Below are 22,727 nucleotides of genomic sequence, written 5' to 3'. Positions count from 1 at the left end.
TGAAAAAAAATGTAATGTTTTGTAGAATATGACATGTAAAGGAGACAAACTACCAGCAAAATACAAAGAAAAATGGATGCTGGAACTATGATATCCTCTATTGGACAAATTTCATTGAATATGTATATTTTTGGGCGATCCCGTGTAAGCTTGATTTGTTCAGACATTTCAGCTAGATTTACTTTGTAATTTTAAATATTAAATGAAACATTAAACTCTTATGTGGTAAAAATTAGTGTTTCATTTAAAATAAAAACCTTCAGGACTGGTAATAAATAAAATTGAATGTTACGAAAAGTCATAAGTGTCAAATTAACCATTTTAATCCCAGCCTATTTTGCTAACACAAGCATATTTTAGGTATTATTTATTATTCCGGTTAATATTGAGTAATGGAGAATCGATTGGATCGATGTTTATAAAATATCACTTAAAATTTTCAAAATTATATTGTATGAAAACATTGAGGTAATGATTGGCCCCGTGGGATCTGGGACCAAAAGGGTTACACAACATATTTTTCCCTTTCGATACACCGTGAAAGAGACGATAGGAAAAATGTTGGCGGTTTTGATTTAAAAAAAATAAATAATTTCATAATGTACCTTTTTCGATAGAATTACAGGAACTGGGTGGCCGTTTATCTGCAGTGGAAGGTATCCATGGTTGTAGTTTCCCGTCGAAAGATACTCCAGCTTCCTCATTGGAAACTGTGACACTTAATGTTCTAGAAGTCACATCCTTACTGATGATCTTTACCGAGTAAGGGATTGTATCCTAAAGAATATAAAAGTGCCACGGTATCAGCCGTTGTATTAAATTATTTTACTTTATTTAATGTGCTCACATAGTTATACTTATTTTCTGTTATAAGGTGTTTCATGTTCATAAAATAAAGGACATTAATAAACAACGGCAAGAGAAAGACAAATTTATAACCCAGATTAGACATATAATATGCAGATTGAAAGTACTTTTTCAAAAAGTTTGCAAATTAAAGAAAATTTGACACAATTTGACAGCTCACATTTAGGAATTTCAAAGATACCGAATACAAAATGAAAAAAAATGCAAAGGATTATAATGTTGAAAGAAATACATTTTCCCTAGTTAATGACTTGAAAATATTAAATGTTAAGAAAAATGTCACATAAATATGCAAATTTGTCTCTCTCGATACAGACTTGCTTAATAAAAGAGAAAAAATCTTCATCATAAGCCTGTCCACACTCAACGGTTTATAGGGTACTGCATCGGTACACTAAATGCAGTATAAATTGATCACCTGATGCATGAAGGTAAGGTGATTAGCCTTGTGTTTCAGGGCCCCGATTACAATGGGAAGTTAACAGAGTTACTTTCTACGGTCTATAAAGAAAAACCTATATTTGTGTATGAAAATTTTTAAAGTATCTTTATCGGTAACCTATAATTTAACATTTTTAGAAGAAAAATTGTATGCATATTCTGCTTTTCATACAAAGAACTTAATTTTACTTTGTAGATAAAATTGAAGATAAATGTTAACTTCGCATTGTAATGGGGGCCCAGGTGTCAGTCCAGGAACAGGAAATATTGCAGTGTGGAACCACTTTTCCAATCAATATTTCATGTCGACCTTCCTAGGAATCGCACAATAGGCAAATGCGCCAACCACTACACTCTACAAAGCGGACTTACCTCCACTCAATTTTCTTAATCAGGATTTTTACCTGAGAGCAGCCATCGAGTCGAAAGCTTGTTTAAGATTCTGGTTCTATTTCACAAACAGAATTGTATTTTTTATTTGCCCGGACACAGAGAAAAATATAATATGTAGTTAAGATTTAATAATTATATAAATGATACGAGTTATGCCCAGTCCTCAGACATCAGTGAAAAATTACAACAGTTGAATAAAAATAATGAAAATAAATGTTATTATGAAGACAATTTTACTAACATTAAATCCTTGCATGTTGTGAGTCAGTAAACAGCAAAAGAAGACAATGTCGGCGTAGGGGAGTGGGCAAATTACTACTCGGTCTGCTTCGGTCAGGGGGACTGAGCGTCCATCGTCAGGTAGTGCCCAGCCCTGGGCTCGCCCCACCGCACGGTACCATTGCCCGTCACTGGTCAGCCGGATGGCCATGAGGCCTGCAGCGCCATCCGCGCTCGCCGCTTGCTTCTCACATACCGCACCGAACTCGTCGCACAGAGATTCGTACTGACCGGCCATGTCGTTGCTGAGAGTGAGGCAAATTGATCCCTTTCCCTCGGCCATCACAACGGACATTTTAAGTTCGTCGTTTACATTGCAACTTTCAGCTGCAAATAATCTAAAAAAATTATTATTATTTATTACAGGAATCTAGTCCATAATTATGAAGTTCGGGGGTTTTTTTTTTATTATTTAAAAATATGTTTATGTTTCGTATGTTCATTTACACCGTCCGCGACGTCACAAGATCAGATCTGTGAGGGTTTCTAACATTTAAAAGTTGTGAACTGTGAAAGTAGTTCATTTTTATTATTTTTTTCATACATTATTATTAGTAGCGTGTCCTTTTACTTTTAAAACTGACGCACATTATTATTATATATTAGCTCTGGCATCTTTCTGCTGGAATATTGTTCCACATATTTATTTATACTCTCAAACAGTTTATTTAACCTCTTAATGCTATTTGAACGTAGTTATGCAGAAAGCAGCCAGTCACAGAGAAGTGAAACTGAAATAATGGCACTTTTGTAAAAAGAGTGAATAATCAAATCTAAATAACAAATGGAATGTTTTTTACTTGGACAAATGATATGTAATGCTTAAATTTTTTTTTTTATAATATAAAAAAAGGATTAAATTATGTATTTGGAGTTTTATGATTTTTAATGTCTGGCTGACCACGCAACCTAAGATGTGCATTTTGCAGAAAACAGCGAGCCCTCGTAAAACTCTGATGTATGTTGTGCGAATTTATTATTTTTAATTTATATTAGGGTTAAATTGTAAAGAATCACTTAATTCATTTGTTATAATAACTTTAAAAACAATTTAATTATGTGTTGAAGGAATTTTGGTGATTTTTTAGTCTGGCTGATCACACAACCTAAAATATGAGTTTTGGAGAAAACAGCCAGATCTAATATTGAATGATACCTAGTTCGGTATTTTAAAATTAATGAATTTATAAAATTAAAATACTTACATTTATTTATCGAATTTAATTTATTTAAGAGAACTAGATTTCTGGAGGCCATCAGCATCTATACCGTATGATTTTTATAGTGCTATGGGTGTTTTCTGCAAATTGAGAAATGTGGTTTTTGTGATCAACACTATTTTCAGAAGGTGATTATTACAGTTTTTCGTATGAAAGCAACCTGGCTGTTTTTAGCAAAACAAATGTAAGAAAACATTTTTTATATCCAATTTCCCGTAGCACCGAACTTCCTCATTATAGAGGGCACGAACCACAAAGGATAGGACCGTCAAGAGTGCCTTGATTCAATTAAAGAAGATACATATGGTCCGTTGAAGAGAGCCACTGAGGACTGAAATGGATGGAGGATAAGCGAGTATGCAAATTATATTATGGAAACCAGTAAAACCCCCTTTTTACGTTTTTCAAGGGAGCAAGAAAAACAGTGTAAAACCGAGGAAAACGGTAAAGTGAGGAAATTAAAAAAGTATGGAAAAAGTAGGAATTACATAAAAATAAAGTTGATTTGCTACACCAGTGTACATCACATACTTCCAGAAAAGTTGTAAAAACTGTGATAATTAGGGATTGTTAATATTTTTTTGACTATTTTCATTGTCGGCCTCGTGGCGTAAGAGGTCTCGAGTTCGATTCCTGACATGGTTGATATGAAATATTTAGTTAAAAGTGTGTTTTCACACTAGAATATTTCATAGTCCCTGTACTGGTACCTGAAGCATAAGACTGATCATCTTACCTTCATGTATCAAAAATGATCAAGATACGCTGCGATTGGTGTACCAACGCAGTGCCCTATGCACCATTAGGTGCGGAAAGGGAACGATGACGATGATGATTTTCATTGATTTCACAAAAAATATTTATATATTTTGTATTTTTTAAAATAATATTATGTAATCTGTTTTTTTATTTGATTTAAAAACAGCATGTTAATATTATTTTATGCATAAATAAAAAAAAAAAATTTAGAATATGCATAAAATGATGTAAAATATTTTTTTTTCTAAATGTTGGGAAATTTTATTTATACGGTATCACTTTTTTTCTATGGCATCACTAAAAACAACTGTCACATAGATCGCTGGAAAATTGTTTCACACTTTCATGACAACTTTTTAAACCATCTTTTTAATAAATTTATATTGTTATGATTTAAATATCGCAATTTATTGATAATAAAACTTTATTTTCTCTAAACGTTTGTCAACTATGCGTATCATGATTTGTACAAGTCAATATGACATTTTTGTTCAAATGAAAACTAAATCTAACCCTAGAGGACGACACTTAAACAAGAAGGTCAATTACACTGCACCTGCTTTGAATTTAGGTTCAGACAATAATTTATCCTTTATTAGTTGTTTACCTATTTTATTCTTCATTCGCGTGGCACATGCGGTAACGCACAGACCGCAGCACCATTATTACGACATCATTTTGTCATTTTTGACACATCTAATGAATTCCGAAAATTTTTAAACGTAAAACGGGGTTGATGAAAAATGTAATAAATGTAGATTTGGAGGAACTTTTGTATACGAATGTATGAAGAAAAATGGTTCTCAGTGTTAAAAAGCGGGAAAACCTAAAATCGAGGAACGTAAAAACGAGGTTTTACTGTATTTTGATTTCAATAAATGTGAATTTATTCAAACATTTTTAATTAACCAGCAACCACCAATCAACGGCAGAACAACGACAACATTATTATAATATTTATGTTGCTTTCAATTACAGTGGTGAATTAACATAGAAAACAAATGTCATGTGTGAGGTAAGCATTGTAATTAGATGTTGAAAATATTATTAACTTTTACCAACCAGAGATGGGTCCGATTGGACACAGTAGTATTTAAAATAATCGATTATGTGATACGTCCAAATTGATATGTAAAGAAAATTATTGGATCAGATTTAAACCGATCAATATTTTTGAAAAAAGGTAAATAAAAGTGCATAAATATTATCTGTTTGTCATTAGAGCTATACACCGTGGATCCTGAGGATCGGAGCATATAAGCAAAAGGGCTTTAATACATACCTTGTTTTTGTCATAGAAACAACTTCATTTTTGGTTGTCATTTCATTAACCGCTGAAAATAAAAACCAAAATATATGATAAAAAAGTACACAAATTAACATCATTCATAGGTTTAAAGAAAGGTTAAAACAGTAAAATCATAATTTCTATTCACACTTCATTGATTCATCAACCGTAGCACATCTTGATAATTTGTTATAAGAAAGAGATGTATACTTAAAAACACCCTTTAAAATTAATGTTTCATATCAAATAACCATAACTAATCGAACCGGAAACCTAAGTATAGAGGGGATCACAAAATATTACACTTTTCTAAATAAAAAAATATTACCAACCTCACCGGGTATCGAGCCCGAGAAATCAGGCACGGTAGGCTAACACATTAACCACAGGAGGCTCGACAAAAAATTATAGTAGCATCAAAATAACACCAATTATTTTTGGCTAGTTTAGCAAAATTTTTTCATGGAATTAATAACATTTATTCAATTGAATACATACAAATATTTTTTTATGGTTTTTTAGTTTAGTAATTACGAGGGTCAGTAGACAGAAAGCTAGTCTTCGATAGATGGCGTTAACAGCTTTCGACAACAACGAACGCCATATTGGGTTTGACATCTTCCAACCAACGCATGACGTCTGTCAAAATTTTAAGCAAAAACAATTGTTTAGGTTTTTACACCCGTCGCCATCTTGTGTGTTTTGTGAAAAATGGAAGAAGCCGAATATCATTCAGTGATTAAGTTCCTTCACAAGAAAGGGAAAAACAATGTAGTAATCAAAGCGAAACTGGATGCTGTTTATGGCAAGTTTGCACCGTCGCTAGCAACAGTAAAATTTTGGAACGCTGAATTTGTTCATGGTCGTATGAGTGTTTTTGATGATGACTATCCAGGGCCCTCAAATATCATCAATACACCAGAAATCGTCAACAAAATCCATAATACGATAATGGTAAATCGTCTTATCAAAATCGGTGAGCTAGCGGAGGCTTCAAACACATCAACTGTACAACATACACAAATATTTGGATGTGAAAAAGCTATTCGCGCGTAAGGTGCCGCGTTTGCTCACTATTAACCAAAATCGCATTCGGATGACCAGTGACGGATTCAGAGAAGCTTTGGGCGAAGACAAAACATGATTCAAGATGTTTTTGTCGATACGTCACTGTTGATGAAACACGAGTCCATTATTACACGCCGGAGACAAAGGAACGGTCCAAGTAGTGGAGAAAACGCAGCGAAGACCCACTGACGAAGATCACGATAACTCGATCAGACCAAGGTGATGGTGACTGTTTTTTGGGATGCGAAAGGCATTATTCTTATTGAATATTTGCAAAACAACAACTGGAGAATACTACACGGCACTATTGGACCGTTTTGACGCTGAATTGAAGAAAAAATCCCTTGGTTTGGCTCGCAAAAAAGTTCATAACAACGCACCAGCTAACAGATCGAAAATTGAACCAATTAGGCTACGAATTAATCGACCACCCACTGTATTCACTAGATCTAGCACCTTGCGACTTCTTTTTGTTCCCAAACCTAAAAAAATGGCTCGGAGGACACCATTTTGCAACAAATATGTGACGAACGAATGAAACTTCACAATATTTTTAAAGAACCCGAGCAAAATTACTATTCAGAAGGGATGAAGAAGTTGAAAGTCGTCTAGAAAAGTGTATTGCCCTAGAAGAAAAAAATAAATGATAACAACAAAAATTGTGCATTTTCTTATTCAGGCTAGCTTTCCATCAAACAACCCTCATACCTGCTTTATCAGGTAAGGGTGAAATTTAAAAAATAAGCAGAATCAATCAGCATGTGAAAATTAATTGTAACACTTGAGTGATCAACAATATTTTGAGTACATCTAAATGTTTGCAGTTTTACTTCCTAGGGAGTTTATAAAGATTGATAAAACATCCATTGATAGGTCATAATACCTGTAACTGCCAAAACTTCCATATCCCTTCCCTAAATAATATTATTGCTATTTATAAATATGCCGGTACCTGGTTTAGGTGCAGTGGGGTTTGGGGATAATTGACTGTTCACTGTAGAAGGAATCCAGGGCTGCAATTTACCAGAGAAACACACCCCTGCTTCAATATTAGCAACCGTGACACTCAATGTTCTAGAAGACTCGTCTATACTGTTAATCTTAACTGAATATGGAATGGTGTCCTAAAAAAAGTTTTGTTTTGTGTGAGTTTTTCTGTAGATACAAAGCGACGAGATAATATATAAACAATTGACGGGATATTATTTATCTTAATTCACCACAAAAACTACACATGTTAATATTTTTTGGTCTCCTTACATACATAAATAAATTCTACTGGTTTTTTTATATGTTATTTTTGAGAAAAAATAAATATTAGCGTCCTTTTAATTTACCCAAATATTTCAGTTTTGGTGACCATTTTCAACAAGTTGTAAATAACTCACTATTAGAAAATGGAAATCTGAAAGTATACGAACAAGGCAAGTCTTACAGGTATTTTTGTTATTATTATGTATTTATATATTATTTTGAGGGGAAACATGTTAAAAATAATTGACAATTCATGTTTTTGTTGATGAGAATTTTTTTGTTTTCCATATCATAATGGACAATGTTAGCAGAATTCTAAATGTATTTTAAATTATAATTTCATAATACTATTTTTTTTAAAAAGACTATGAATAACAAATAAAATATATATAAATAGCAATTTTCAATGAGCAAATACTGTATTAGTGAAAATTGGTATTTAAATGTGCATCCATAAAAATATTTGGGATGCTAGCTCAATGGTCAGTGGGATTATTCTCAGAATATTAAAGTTAGGATAGAGATGGCACAGAACTGCTTTCTCAAAATCCGTGGTCTCCTTAGTAATAGACTTCAACCTCAATCTGCGTATACAAACTGTGCGATGCTATAACTTTTCAGTACTTCTCTATGGCGTCAAAGGCTGAACTCTCACCCAAGCTACCACAGAGAATTGAATTTGAAATGTGGTGCTATAGAAGAATGCTTAAAATATCATGGGTAGAGTTCGCAACGAAGAGACACAAGAAAATAGAAAAATAATAAATACAATTAAGAAAATAAAGTTAAGAGTACTTTGGACATTTTATGCGGGGAGAGAAGTACGAAATAGTCCATATCAAACTACAAGGAAAATAAGGAAATGCATTGTAGGAAGATGACATATCTCCTGGTTTAAAGACTGACGAAAGTGGCTCTACTGTGGCTCCAAATTCTTATTAGATCGGCTGCAGACAAAACAAAAATTGCCATGATGATAGCCAACCTTCACCGTGGGTGGAGTGGCGCCATAAGAAGTTATTTATGTATCAACAAAAACAAGAAATCATATTTTAAAACTCACTTTTCCTTCTCTTGAGCAATTTACACTTGATCTATTACAGCATTTAAAATTTTCGCAGACTATATTATACAGCAATGCTATTTTAGAATTTTTTTACAGGTATATTTTATACGTATACTAAAAAAATATGTAAATAAAAAATTATAGGTTAGATTGAAGTTACAAAATGTTGACAATAAAGGCTAAAAAGCTTACATTAAACCCGCATATTTCTGGTAACAAAAAACTGCAGAAGAAGGGGATGTTGGCGTAGGGGAGAGGACAGGTCACTACTCGGTCTGCTTCGGTTAGGGGGACGGAGCGGCCGTCATCGGGCAGCGCCCAGCCCTGGGCCCGCTTAACCGCACGGTACCACTGCCCATCACTAGTCAGCCGGATGGCCACGAGGCCCGCAGAGCCATCCGCGACCGCCCCTTGCTTCTCGCACACCGCACCAAACTCGTCGCACAGAGATTCATACTGTGGACCACTGTCATTACTAAGTATGAGACAGATTAATCCCTTGTTCTCTGCCATTACCACTGATAACTTCAACTCATCGTTTACTTTGCAGGTTTCTGCTATGGATTTTCTGAAAAAACAATAAAGCATTATATGACAACTCAATCAAAGTCGACATTCAAAAATAAAAAAATATTTATTTTTCAAAAATATTTACAAAATAGTCTTAAATTAAAGTCCTGCTGAGTTGCATACATACAACTCGTCAGCAGGTTCTTATAAATTACACTGATTATTTACACTTAACCTACATTCAAATCAAATAATTTAATGAAATTGGTGCATTTTGTTAATGATGAAATGAACATTGTTCTTAAAATGGCCATCTAATTGATGAATCATATTTCTATTTGTTTTATATTTATACCTCATTTGCTGTGGAGCAATTTCGCTTCTATTTATGGAAGCATTAGTTAGGGTTTTTGGTGATGCAATCGACACATCAATTAGTTGCGGTGTTTGCTTGGTTTGATAAGGTGACTGCATCTTTTGCTGAGGTGACAGCATCTTTTGCTGAGGTGACTGCGTAGTCTGCTGAGGTGACCGCATAGTCTGCTGAGGTGGTACAGTTTGCTGAGCCATTGGCTTGGTCAGTTGACTTGAACGTTTGGTTTCAACTATAACAAATTTAACATATTACAACAGACATGAAGAACATTTTACAGAAAAAAATATAGAAGTCTAGGCATCCACAGGGCTTATGATACTTTAAACATAACAAATGAAAATATGCACTAGAATTTCAACTGCGCATGCGTTTTGTAGCTGCAGGATATGTCTTAATCTAGCTTTAATCCATAATTAAAATTTATAAGCTCTGCAACATGCCCTTCAGGTGATTTTTCATTTTTTTAAAACAGCGCAATATAAATTAACCAATTGTAACTATTTTGATTATGGCATCTATTAATATTATAACTGACCAGTGTCAAAAGAAGAAATGCCTCATGCTTAGGTCACATATTTTGCAATGAGAAGTACGCCCTTCTCCAACCTATTGTAGAAGGAAAAGTAGAGGGCAGGCGAGGTATGGGATGAAAAAGAGCATCATGGGTCAGAAATCGACAGTTGTTTGGTGTGCCGAAAACAGCAGCGCTGATTGGAGTGGCCCAGGATTGAGACGAATTCAGAATGGTGGTCGCCAACCTCCGGTAGGGGCGGCCAACGAAGAATATTAGTATTTTACATTTTCTGTAAAATGTTTACTGACCTGTTGCAGTTTGAGCAATGAATGGAATCCAAGGCTTTAATGTTCCATTAAAATGTATGCCATACTCCGAATTACTCAAATTAACTTCCAACGATCTGTTTTCTTTATTAATGGATAAAATATTAACGGAAAACGGGATGTCCTCCTAAAATAAAATACAAATTTAAGATTATAACATAAAATCTGTGTACAAAATCAACATTTGTTTTTGATACATTGTGCGGTTAATTTATCCCAACAAGAGCAATACTCTTAACCACTTAATAATATTTTTGTGATTGAGATCAGAAACAAGGGTAGACATTTGAGTTGGAAGCGAAACCACTGAACTACAAGGCAGACTTATCCCCACTCAATTTTCTTCTTCAGGATTTTTACCGGAGAGTAGCCATCACGTCAAAAAACACTCATACAGGGTTTCGGTCCTATTTCACAAAAATAACTGTATTCTTCATTCGCCTGGACTCTGACAATATTCCAGTACAAAAAAAAACTTTTTAGATAAATACTTCATGTCAACCATGTCGGGAATCCAACCCGAGACCTCTTGCATAGTAGGTAAACACACTGGTGTTTAGACCACATGATGGAGAAAAACAATATAATATTGCACCCCCAGAAGAACACTGTTGTAAGTAAAAAATTTGACTGTTTTGAGTTATGAATGCAGTTTGACTTTTTTTTCCTCTTATATGCACCACAAACTTCAATACACTTTAAAATCAACAGAGTAAGATATCCATCCAGAAAAATACTGCAGAAATTATGATACTACAGTTTCCTTCTTATATTTTAAAAGTCAAATAAGCAAATACTACAAAAAAAATACTGGGCATTCTTTTTCTTCTTCAGCCTTATTCTCTCCACTGCTGGATAAAGGCCTCTTCCAAACATCTCCATTCCTTCATATCACCTGCTTTCATCGTCCATGTTTTACCAGCAATAAAGGCGATGTCGCTGACCCATCTTTTCTGTGGCCTTCCAACACTTCCTTTGTTTGCCCATGGTCTTCACTTTATTATTCTGGGTGCCATCATTTTGCCTCGCCAAGTGTCCTGCCCACTGCCATTTCAATTTCGCTGCACGATCCATGATATCCACGACTCCGGTTCGGCGCCTTATTTCTTCATTTCTTACTCTGTCTCTTAGAAATACACCGAGCATTTGTCTTTCCATGGAACGATGCGTGCATTTTAATTTCTGGCTACTTTTTTGTGTTAGACATGGTTTTTAGTCTGTATGTTGTCACCGGCAATATGCACGATTCATATACTTGTCTTTTTAAGCATATAGGGACATTTTTATTTTCAAAAATATATTTTATTTTGCCGAAAGCAGCCCAACTTATCCCTATTCCTCTTGATAACTCCGCTGTCTGGTTATCTTTACCTTTGTGTCTTAGATATATAAATTCATCAACCACTTCGATTTTATTATTGTTACTGAAAATGTCTCTCCCCGTTGGACTCAAAATCTTTGTTTTATGAATATTTCTTTTTGAAACCTCATGTAGTTCCATATTAATTTCGCTTAGTTCATCCATGTCTTAACTTATGTCCACTATGTCATCTGCGATGACATAGTGGACATAAGTCATCTGATGTGACTCAAGTACATGCCAGCGATCTTTACACCCTTATTTTCCCAATTTAGGGTTTTAAATATATCCTCTAAGACTAGCGTAAAGAGCTTTGGCGATATTGTGTCCCCTTGTCTGACACCTTTCTCTATTCTGATTGTATCAGTTTTTGTGTCCTCATAAATCCTGACGTCCATAGTAGCGTTGTCATAAATGAATTTTTTTAATCTAATGTATCTAGAATCAACTCGGGCATTTTGGAGTGCTTCAAAAACAGCCCATTTTTCAACTAATACTGGGCATTATAATGTCAAAATACATTGAGTTACAAGGATTATTAAATTTTAAAAAGTTTTTTTTTTCTCTCATACAAAATGGCCGATTTAGACATACCAGTGTATATCTGGGGGAGCGTTATGATGCAATAAGGAAAAGATGCGATGATGCGACTGGCGCTGTTGCCCAGTTGGTTAGATGTCTAACTGTGATACTAGAGCCGTGGGTTCAATTCCTGACAGTTAAAAGGAATAAATCCAAGGAAGATTTATTTCCTCAATTGGTCAGGGCGTTGAGGTGAATTTTTCATAACTTTCATTCCACATCCTCTCTCCCCCATTTGCCGACAAGTCTCTATAAGAGGATAAGCTGGTTATTCCTGTAAAAAAAAAAGTGGCATATTCACCTTAAGAATTTTAATTTTATAAGTCAATACGCAGCAGAAAAAGGGGATTTCGGCGTAGGGGAGTGGGCAGGCCACTACTCTGTCTGCCTCGGTCAGGGGGACCGAGCGGCCGTCATCAGGCAGTGCCCAGCTCAGGGCCCGCTCCACCGCGCGGTACCACTGACCGTCACTAGTCAGTCGGATAGCCACGAGGCCCACAGCGCCCCCTGCGACCACTCCTTGCTTCTCACACACTGCACTAAACTCGTCGCACAGAGATGTGTATTTTAGTTGAAAACTCTCTAGAAGAGTGATGCACACTGAAGATTTTTCTTCGGTCTTGACTATTGACAGTATCATTTTGTCCCCAGCTTTAGAGAATTCCGCCACTGTTAACCTTTAAAAAAGATTGGATTTTAAAACCAGCAAAAATAAAAAATACTTGTGTGTGACATTTAAGAAAACTGTATCTTACCGTTGAACTTCTTTTATTTCAGGAACTGCTGAAGCATAAAAAAAAAAAAAGTTTAGTGCAACATACATATTATATTACATATCGTCGATGATACTTCAATATTGCATAACTATCAATTGAATTTTTAGGCAGGGGATCCTAAAGAGCATTCTGTAATATATTACTTACGATTTTAACCAACCAAAAATATTTCTGGAGTATCAGAAAAATTATCATTATTTACAGTAAAAATAGCAATAATTTAAAATGAACAACTCTTAGTCCCTATAGTGAATTTATTTCATTAAAACATTTTCGTAAAAAAAAACAGGTATGCGGTATTGCAGTATCATCGACGATATATAGATCAGTGCCTAGTGTTGCAGATTCATGAATCAGAGGTGTGAGGTTTGAACCCCACTCCTCTACACCAACTTGATTCCTATTTTGTAATAGTGAGTTATAATTCATGTGATAACAAGTCTTTGAAAATGGCCCACGAAATAGAAATATTTAAAAAAAGGAAACATTACATAATGAAAAACTTGAAGGGACAGATGACCCGTTAATTTCGAAATCTCCGTGTAGTTATAATGAAATGTTACTGTTATTGGAAAATACATACTACTTTTTGTATAAGTATGTATAGAAAAAAAGTAAATAGAACACAACTTACATAAATTATATTTAAAGATCCCTAAATTAAAGATATAAATAGTTGATATTTCATTGTTTTAGATGGTAAATAACAAGATTAATGTAGTTGGAATGCTGGTTAAATCGAAGACAAAAAATTACAGATTTTCTGGTTAATCCACGGCGAAGTTTTTAAAAAAACTATGTATGAACATTATGTGAGTACTTACCCGGTATAAACTGCTCTTTTTTCAGTGATGACAACTTTTTTAGAATCGAGATTGCATTCGGTGAAGGGTTCTGTAAAAAATCAGATAACAGATGTACAAGTTTGGAAAAATAACAAAAAAACATAGTTTCAAGAATATTAAGATTAAGATATGGTTCCATGCAGAGCATTAAGAATTTGATTCTCAAATATCGCACACAAATATACAGAGTGCCACAGGTTTGAATGCGTCGAACTGAGAAAAAGGACTTTAAAGATATCAACATTGGCAATTTTTGACTACAGATCAATATAAACAGTTTGCTGAATATAATCATACTGTAATATACGTTTAATACAAACAATTATTTATTAAAAAATATCTTTAATTGTTAATTTTGACACTTAGTAAATATGTTATGACTGCCACATTTCATATTATGGCAGTCTTTGACGAATTATAAAATATTATAGATAAAAATCACGTTTGACAGGTGAGCACTACGTATGCGGTTATAATAAACTTTTTAGTGAGGCAGTTTGGCACAGCGTACTACATTCCGAATTCTATTAAATTTTGTATACCTAACTCAAAACACAGTTTATTTTACTTGTGGCACCCCTTTCATCACAGAGAAAAATACATACTTCTGTTTTTTCCACTAATATTTATAAAATTTTCATCAGTACCGATTTTTTTTTTTGTTGTGACTGACATTGTTAGACTCGTGGGAGACTAAATAAATTCTTATCTCCTATATTATACAAGTGAAAGTAGAGGTTGGCAACCATGATTTTTTTATAAAGTGAAAAAAACAAACCTAAGTCTTTTTCTTACTATAATTAAAATACATATCTAATAAATTCTACTTATATTTTTTTTAATATACAATAGTGGATGATGTGATGCATTTTGTCTTTCGATAATTACACTTTAGTATATTTAAAAATTATAAGTAGAATTTAATCCAGTAAAAGTATTTTATTTTGGATACCTTACCAAATTTTATAAATGTGCAGTTCAGTAGGACTTAAATAAATATGTTTTAATATGTATATATGAATTATTAATTTCTAAATAAATACCTTGATATCTTTAATAAGCATTGTAATCAAGTTTCCGAGTGCCTTTGAAAACTTGATATCTTTAGAAAACGTATTTTGAATTTCACTGTCGTTCGCCAGTAATTTCAATGCATCACTAATAACACCCTGTAGATTCTCCGACTCCTGATTACCGACAGTCAGTTTTGAGTCAGTACTAAGATTGTCTACATCCCGATTGTACAGGCATTCACCGACTTTAGGTATCCGTTTGTGAAACTTGGAGGAATTTGAATTTTTGCTTTGCGACCCCCGGTTAGAGGAGCCGGCGTCGCTGAAGGCTTCGTCAGATCCATCGGACCTGTGTTTTTGGGATTCAAACGACTTTTTTGATTTTCCAAAAGAATTGCCATTTTCTTTTGTGTAATTATTCCCGTATTTTTTTTCCTATAAATAAAATTAAACAGCTTAGAAATCTTAGAAATAAAAAAAACACATTTATTTATTAAGGCAATCATATAGTCTTTATATAAATACAAGTTACAAAAGAACAATTTAAAAAAGTATGACCAATTACAGATTTCACAATAATTTATTATGAATGGGAAAATAATTGAATTCTAAAAAAGTTAAAAAAATATTTTTTTTTTAAATAAAAAGTAAATATTTACGATCTTATGATTTGCCCAAACATTTCATTTTGAGGGCCATATTCAACGAGTTGTAAATAACTCACTATTAGAACATAGGAATCAAGTTTGGGTAGAGTGGGATTCGAACCACGGACCTTTGATCTGTTAGTCCGAGACATTATTGACAGATTATACGATATAATGACCCAACAAAACTTATTTGAAAGAAAAACGAGATATTGAGACTTAGAAGATTTAAGCATAACGATAAACTAAAAAAAAAGGTCGTACCATATTTACAAATATGTTAAATACCTATAAAAAAACAAAAGATATTGAGCCCTAGAAGAAAATTCAAATTTTGACATGGTATTTTTTAAATTTGGCTAGGACTACAAGTACTTTAAATATCCCATCAAAATATCACATTTTTCAGGCCACTCCCCCTTAATAGATTTTTTGCACAACCAGTCAAAAGGCACAGAACACATTTTGATTGTTGTCGTCTCATCGAATATCGAACCCGGAAGCCCCAAGTATGAGACTAATGTCTTAGCCACTACACCAAGGGAGCCGCTCTCGTGATTTAATAACAATTATTGATATTTACACTTCTGTTAAAACAGTGTCTTTTTAGAGTATTTATAACCTCCGATAAAATAGTCGTAACTAAAAAAAACTGATTTTGAGTTAAATTTACGAAAATGTTTTACTACAATCAATTCAACAATATTTTGAGTTTGTCCAAATTTTTGTAGACAAGAACTGGATTCAACTCCCTGAGGAGCTGATAACATTAACATATTACAACAGAGATGAAGAACATTTAAAATATAATTTTCAGGCGTTGCCTAGTATGTAGGTGAAATAATTCAATCACATGAATCTCACCCGCATAAATAAAGGTTTCAGCTCTTTAACTTCACAAACATCAACAGATGAAAGAATTGAAGGAATATAGATGTTCAAATAAGGGCAGAATGGTGAATGTTACACAGTGTGTAAAGTGGCCACTTAAACCAGCCAATGACAGGTCATAAGCCCTGTAGATCCCTAGACTTCTATATTACCTTCTCTGAAATGTTCTTCATCTCTGTTGTAATATGTTACAATCAATTCGTTATAGGGACTAAAAGCAGTTAGTTTTAAATTATTGCTATTTTTACTCTAGCTATGATAGTTTTTCTGATACATTAGCGGTATTTTAGGTTTATTAAAATCGTAAGTAATATATTAACATAACGCTTCATAGGTTCCCCGGCCAAAAATCCATTGATAGTCACGCGGTATTGCAGTATCACCGAGGATATGCTAAAAAATATATGAAATTCTAACTTTACAAAATAACAGCTTGATGACATTTTGACACGCTACACTAAACACTAAACACTTTTATTTAAACGTGACTATTTTCAAACAGTGTCATATTTTAACTATTTTCTAAATATGACAATTGAGATTTTCTTTAAAAATGTAATACCATTTTTAGAGACAAATTAAAATATATCGAAAGTATACAAGGAAAACTGGTCAAGTCAGAATTTTTGTTTGTTGGCAAGTCAAGATTGAAGTTTTTACATAGTCACAAATTAATAGTTTTGTTATTTAGTACACTTTTGATTTTAAGTTTCTTTTGCTTTACATATCCAAAGAATTATGTTAGTATGATAAGTGATTTGATTTTGTCAATATTTCCTGTAGCAGATGTTCATAGACGAACTTGATCAATATACAATTAACAATTTTGTAAAAAAAAAAAAACTTTGAGATAAAAGTGGACTCCGTTTTTTTTGTAAAAAAATAACATCCAGCAAAACTTGGTGAAAAGATCTCAAAATTGCCTAAAATTAACTTGGCTATTTTTCCTTGTACAAGATGTGTTCAGAAAATAATGGAAATTTTTAAATTTCGCGGGTTTGGAGAGTTCGACTGTCAATTTTTATTATGTTGGTATACATGCCCCTGTAGAATGTTAAAATTTTCAGCTGTATTCATTGTTTACTTTGTCTGTTGCAGCCGCTTAGGTTAGACGTAATCAGCGATTTTCGTCTTGGCGATCCAGAATGCCTTGACTGGGACGATTGAGCCTTAGTTTCGATGTCATACCCATGTTTTTAAAAAAATGTTTTGAAAAAAAAATCGTATCAACTTCAGCAGGAATCAAACCCGGAGATATAAATGAAAATCCGGTTTAAAACATTTTAAGCCAGTTCTCTCGAGAACATTTTTGGCACTACAAGAAATATGTGGATTTATTTGATCACAAGTATAACCAGGGTTTTCAGCAGTTTATTTGAGATTTAAGGTGCAGAGACTATGACTTGTATGGATGTTTGAAGAGTAAGTTACATAGCGTGTGAGAGGAAAAGAGAAATAATTGAATCCACACTCAAACCAAAGTATGTGCTGTGAAAAAGATTGGTTGGTTGAAGTGGAAATGGGCAAGCACACATATGTCAAATGACTGACGATAGACGGATAAAGTTTGTTTTTGAATGGACACCGAGGAATATGAGGCTCCAAGGACGTTCAACAATTAGATGATCGGGTGACATTCGAAAACTTGCCTGGAGACAATGGATGACGGCGCAGAACCGGGAGAAGTAGATGAGATAGAGGGAGGCCTATGTTCTGAGTGATTATAACGATTTGAGGTTCCGAACAATTGGTTTTGTTTTAAAATTAAACTTATACACCAACTGCGGCATGAGACACACTTCAAAAGTTGGCTTCAATCTATGAGTGAAATGTAATTGGCTTTACTTACTTGAATATGTGTCTTCTTTGCAAATGTAATCTTCAAATTAAAGGGAGGTTGATTTGCAACATCCATCATAGCTTTTTTGGCATCCCTGTAAATAGCAGGCTTTTGAATAATTTTCTCTATGTATTGCATAAAAACAGAATCTATGTTTTTTTTCACTCATCCAAATTTTAAAAAATTAAATAATAATTCACAAATCTTATCGCTGTTAACACAAGTAAAATGGGTTCAATAGCCTATATTAACGCGTTAGTGCCTATCGGTGAACCAGAGTCTAAATATTCCTTCTTCTTTCTGCGAACATTTCGATACCCTCTCTAATATTTAGAGGGCCTTTCGAATTGCGCAAATCAAATAAATTACTTACATGTTACTACCAAATGTAATAATAGCGTAGTTCCTTGGTGGTGGAGCTCGAAAAATTTTTGTAGGGTTGTGATTTTTAAAAATACGGGTCATTACATCTTCATTCATATTGAGAGGTATACTTTTAATATAGAGTCTGTCACTGAAAAATAAACCAAATAAAAAAATAATAAATTAGGATAACATTTTACAAAGTGCATTAGATTTAGTTGAAATGAAAGGAGTTAAAGTAAGTAAATCTAGCAATGATTATGCGTCCAACAATGTTTTTTGAGTATGTCCAAATGTTTGCAGAGAGGCTGGATTTCCTCCATAGGGAGTTATTTAGATCTAAATTTGTTGCAACAGAGAGGGAAAACATTTTTGAGAAGGGAATATGGAAGTCTAGGCATTTACAGGGCTTCCAATGACAGGTCATAAGGCCTGTAAATGCTTAGACTTCCATATTTTCAAAAAATAATGTGACCTCACTGGGGTTTCCCGTGCCGAGGACACTTAACAATATATTATACTAGCAGACCCGACAGACGCTACCCTGACCGAACGTTGGCTTGACTGCTATTAGCTGGTTCAGCAAACACAAAATCTCGAAAAATTCAAATTTTCAATAAACTATATACTAAGTGACATTTGACATTGAGATCGCAGCGCACCTACCGGGTCCAATTGTGAATCTAAACCATCCAGAGACCTATTTAACACACACAAATAATTTCATCAAAACCGGGGAGCCGTTTAGGAGGAGTTCAGTGACATACACGCGAACAGAAGAATTATATATAACCAGATTAATAAAGAAATAAGAACACTCGTTATTTGTTTTTACCTTTTTGAGCTATTTACATATTTTTAACGAAAGTTAGTTTTTCGTTTTACTTCCTCATGTCCCCGTCGTGCTCAAATCAAAATCGTGCTAAAATCACTGCTCTAGTCCCATAATCAAGGGAGAACATACGGGAATACGTGTTAATAAAGAAAAGCTAGACCACGTTTTACCCTGAGCCCTATAAAATTATGACATTCATCTCATGTACAATGCGAATATAGTCTGAGAACGCACAGAAGAATTATATATAAAGATAGGTATACAGAGAAATTAATTACATGTGTATTGTTTTAAACTGTAGATAATACTGTTTCAAAATTTAGTAAATTTTTCTCTGTAAATCTTGAAAAAAAACTTAAGCAGAACGTCATAAACCTCGTGAATGTGTTGAAATATTTTTTTAAACTCAGAGAATCACGTTCATATGTTTGTACAATGTTGAATCTACGTATTGACGAAGAAACTATTCAACTACACACATCCTTATTTAGAGATAGATTCCTTATTTGATTAAAATAGAAAGACACAATATTCTTGTGCAATTTATTGTATCATGTAATTCAGCGTATACTTTCTGTGTGATTTTTTTATTTTAAAAGCAAGCAACACATTTTTGCAGAAAATAAATTTTACTATAAAAATGTTTGATTTCAGTTTAGTGTCGTATAATTTTTTACTCTGGCGATAAAATTTGGACATAATAATCGTCTTCACCCCCCTTTTCGCACCCAGTAGAGTATAGGGCACTACATTATTTGAAACAAATGGAGCGTAGTTCAATATCATCTGTTACATGAAGGTAACGTGATCAGAATTACGCTTTAGTTGCTGGTCCAGGAATCGAACCCAGGACCTCAAGAATGGTGGGCAAACGCGCCAACCACTACACAACGAGGCGGGCTTATCTCCACTCGATTACCTTAATCGGGATTTTTTATCAAGAGCAGCTATTGAGTTGATAACACTCGTCTGGTTCTATTTCACACACAGAATTGTATTCTTCATCCACCTGGACACAGAAACCTAATTAATGTCAAACATTAATGTATAAACTGAATGGAATTCCAAATTCAGAGCCATAAAATCGTAAATAATTTTAAAACATTAATTGAGAGTGGTTTCTCGGCGTTATCGCTGTAAACAAAGCCAGCGTTGTTTACACTTAAAAATACGAATAATTGATCTCAACATAAATACGTAGTCACTTCGATGTTTTTCGCAGCAACGCTGTTGCAACTTGTTATTCAAATTATGTTAAACTAACACGTGCTTTTAAATTACATGACAATAGAGGGAAAATGTCACATTTCAGAGGTTGAGATGAATTACTGTTCGTGGCATCGAGATGTCATCACATTTTTAAATCTCGCAGAAAGTCGATAGCAACGTTCGAGGAAAAGTTAAAAATAACAAAAATAAATATTACACTTACTCGTAAACATCGTGAAGTGATTGAGCATTCAACATCTTGAAACTTAGCTTACAGCAATAATGAAGAAATTAACAAAGGAGCAGTCGAATCCGGTGGTTTATTGCATTTCTTTTTAAAACGACACGAGAATCGGCAAGAATAACAGAACGAGATTCCAGGGATTCGAGTAAAATACACAATAAAAAGTTGGCAGCCGGTAAAACCACGATAAAATGTGAAGCGAAACGACAAAACGGAAAGAATCGAGTACCTATAGACAAGAATGACCACTAGCGATGTAGTAGTCGAATGAAAGTAGTCGACTACATTCAATTACTTTATTCAGTCGAATGAAAGCCCGAATGCAGTAATATAGTCGAATGAATTCACTCGACTACAAATAGACCAATGGGCGAGCTTTACGCCGACTACTTTCATTCGACTACTTTCATCGCCAACTAATTCGTTATGACGTAATAGGCGCTGGGATCTGGCAGACGTGATAAAATGCTTGTTTTTTTTGTAGTTATGTCAGTACAGGTAAAATAAAAATGTATATTGATATAATTAATTTATAAAGTGCATCATTTAACAATAAAAATAGCAATAAAATAAAGTGACGTTTGTTTATAGGTCTGCTGCTAGCCTATTTGTGTACTTAATAATAATAAAATTTATATCAAATCCATCCGATCTGAAATATCAACACAATAACAGCTGATTGTAGTTTTACATGCGTGACCTAAACAATAAAAATGAAACAAAATTATTTTTTTTTTCATTTTTTTGTTTGGCTGATAAATATTAGGTTATGTCAAGTAATCATAACCATAGACTATAATTAAACCCATGTAAATATTCTAAATACCATAAAGTAAGGATCATGGTTCACATTAAACCCTTAAAGGCCATAGTTTAAAAAAAAAAACAAACCGAGGTACCTACCTATGTAGGTTTATAATTTATTGATCCACGGGTGGTATTTTTTAATTTTCAAACCATGCCTCTATTTTCCCATTTGTTTGTTTGAAAATCAGTATTAATTTGTTTTTTTTATTTTATTTTTTGTATTACTTTTTATTAGGGTTTTTTACGATAAACACACGACTTTTTTCGTATTCACGTCCCGGCTTTTTAGAAATAAAATCCGTATTAGAATGTGACTTCTGTTTTTCATATAATATTATTAGTTTAAGTAAAATAAAAATTCAAAACATTTGAAAATATTCTAGAATGTAACTAACTTGAAGTTTTCATACACATTTGCTTCAAAGTCTGCACTGGCTACGTTTTACTGAAAGGGTTGAGTATAAGCTGTGTTGGTTAATGTATAAAACAATGCAAAACACGGCTCCCCAATACCTTAAGGAACTCTGCATTCCAGATGAGTTGGCAGATAGGCGCCTCACTCTCCGCTCAGCCTCCTGTTTTGCTGTAGGGAAGGTGATACTACCCCAATTACGCAACCAGAGTTCCAAATTTGGTGATAGAGCTTTTGCAATAGCCGGACCTTTGGCGTGGAATGCCTTACCTTCAGAACTACAAAATTGTGCAACAGAATCACTTTTTAGAAAAAAAATTAAAAACTCATTTGTTTGTGAAATCGTTTCCTGATTTGAAAAGTGCTACTTCTTAAAAGGAATACATATGTGTATGGGTAATGTATGAAATTGGTGAGTTAGTGAATAGTAATTAAGAGTAAGCTGATAGAATTAAGTATAATGTACAGCGCCCTTGAAGTGATTTTTCATGAAAACGGCGCTATAAAAATTGTCAAAATTTATTATTTTTATTATTATTTAT

General features: G+C 33.7%; 1 protein-coding gene across 4 annotated transcripts in view; it reads right to left on the bottom strand.

The window, feature by feature from the left end:
• The window catches only part of LOC148281606 (uncharacterized), a 42,957-nt gene extending 21,764 nt beyond the window's left edge, over positions 1–21,193 (bottom strand). For 2 of the 4 annotated variants that reach the window (XM_088226467.1, XM_088226469.1), the window contains exons 1-14: positions 20,946–21,193; positions 18,689–18,829; positions 18,325–18,409; positions 14,968–15,372; positions 13,904–13,973; positions 13,059–13,083; positions 12,605–12,980; positions 10,344–10,488; positions 9,501–9,750; positions 8,828–9,203; positions 7,268–7,439; positions 5,242–5,293; positions 1,943–2,318; positions 606–777 (exon numbers count right to left, since the gene is read on the bottom strand). In XM_088226467.1, the coding sequence (XP_088082593.1) occupies positions 606–777; positions 1,943–2,318; positions 5,242–5,293; positions 7,268–7,439; positions 8,828–9,203; positions 9,501–9,750; positions 10,344–10,488; positions 12,605–12,980; positions 13,059–13,083; positions 13,904–13,973; positions 14,968–15,372; positions 18,325–18,409; positions 18,689–18,829; positions 20,946–20,980 (2,680 nt within the window). In that variant the 5' untranslated portion in view covers positions 20,981–21,193. Of the gene's footprint in view, positions 1–605; positions 778–1,942; positions 2,319–5,241; positions 5,294–7,267; positions 7,440–8,827; positions 9,204–9,500; positions 9,751–10,343; positions 10,489–12,604; positions 12,981–13,058; positions 13,087–13,903; positions 13,974–14,967; positions 15,373–18,324; positions 18,410–18,688; positions 18,830–20,945 lie in introns of all 4 variants that reach the window. The other 2 variants (XM_088226466.1, XM_088226468.1) reach the window with 1 other exon arrangement.
• Positions 21,194–22,727: the final 1,534 nt, after the last annotated feature.

The sequence above is a fragment of the Micrasema longulum genome, unplaced genomic scaffold, assembly GCF_059751315.1.
Source record: "Micrasema longulum isolate JH-2025_06_02 unplaced genomic scaffold, ASM5975131v1 h1tg000434l, whole genome shotgun sequence".
NCBI classification, from domain to species: Eukaryota; Metazoa; Arthropoda; class Insecta; order Trichoptera; family Brachycentridae; genus Micrasema; species Micrasema longulum.
This window is presented reverse-complemented; position numbering and strand designations above follow the sequence as displayed.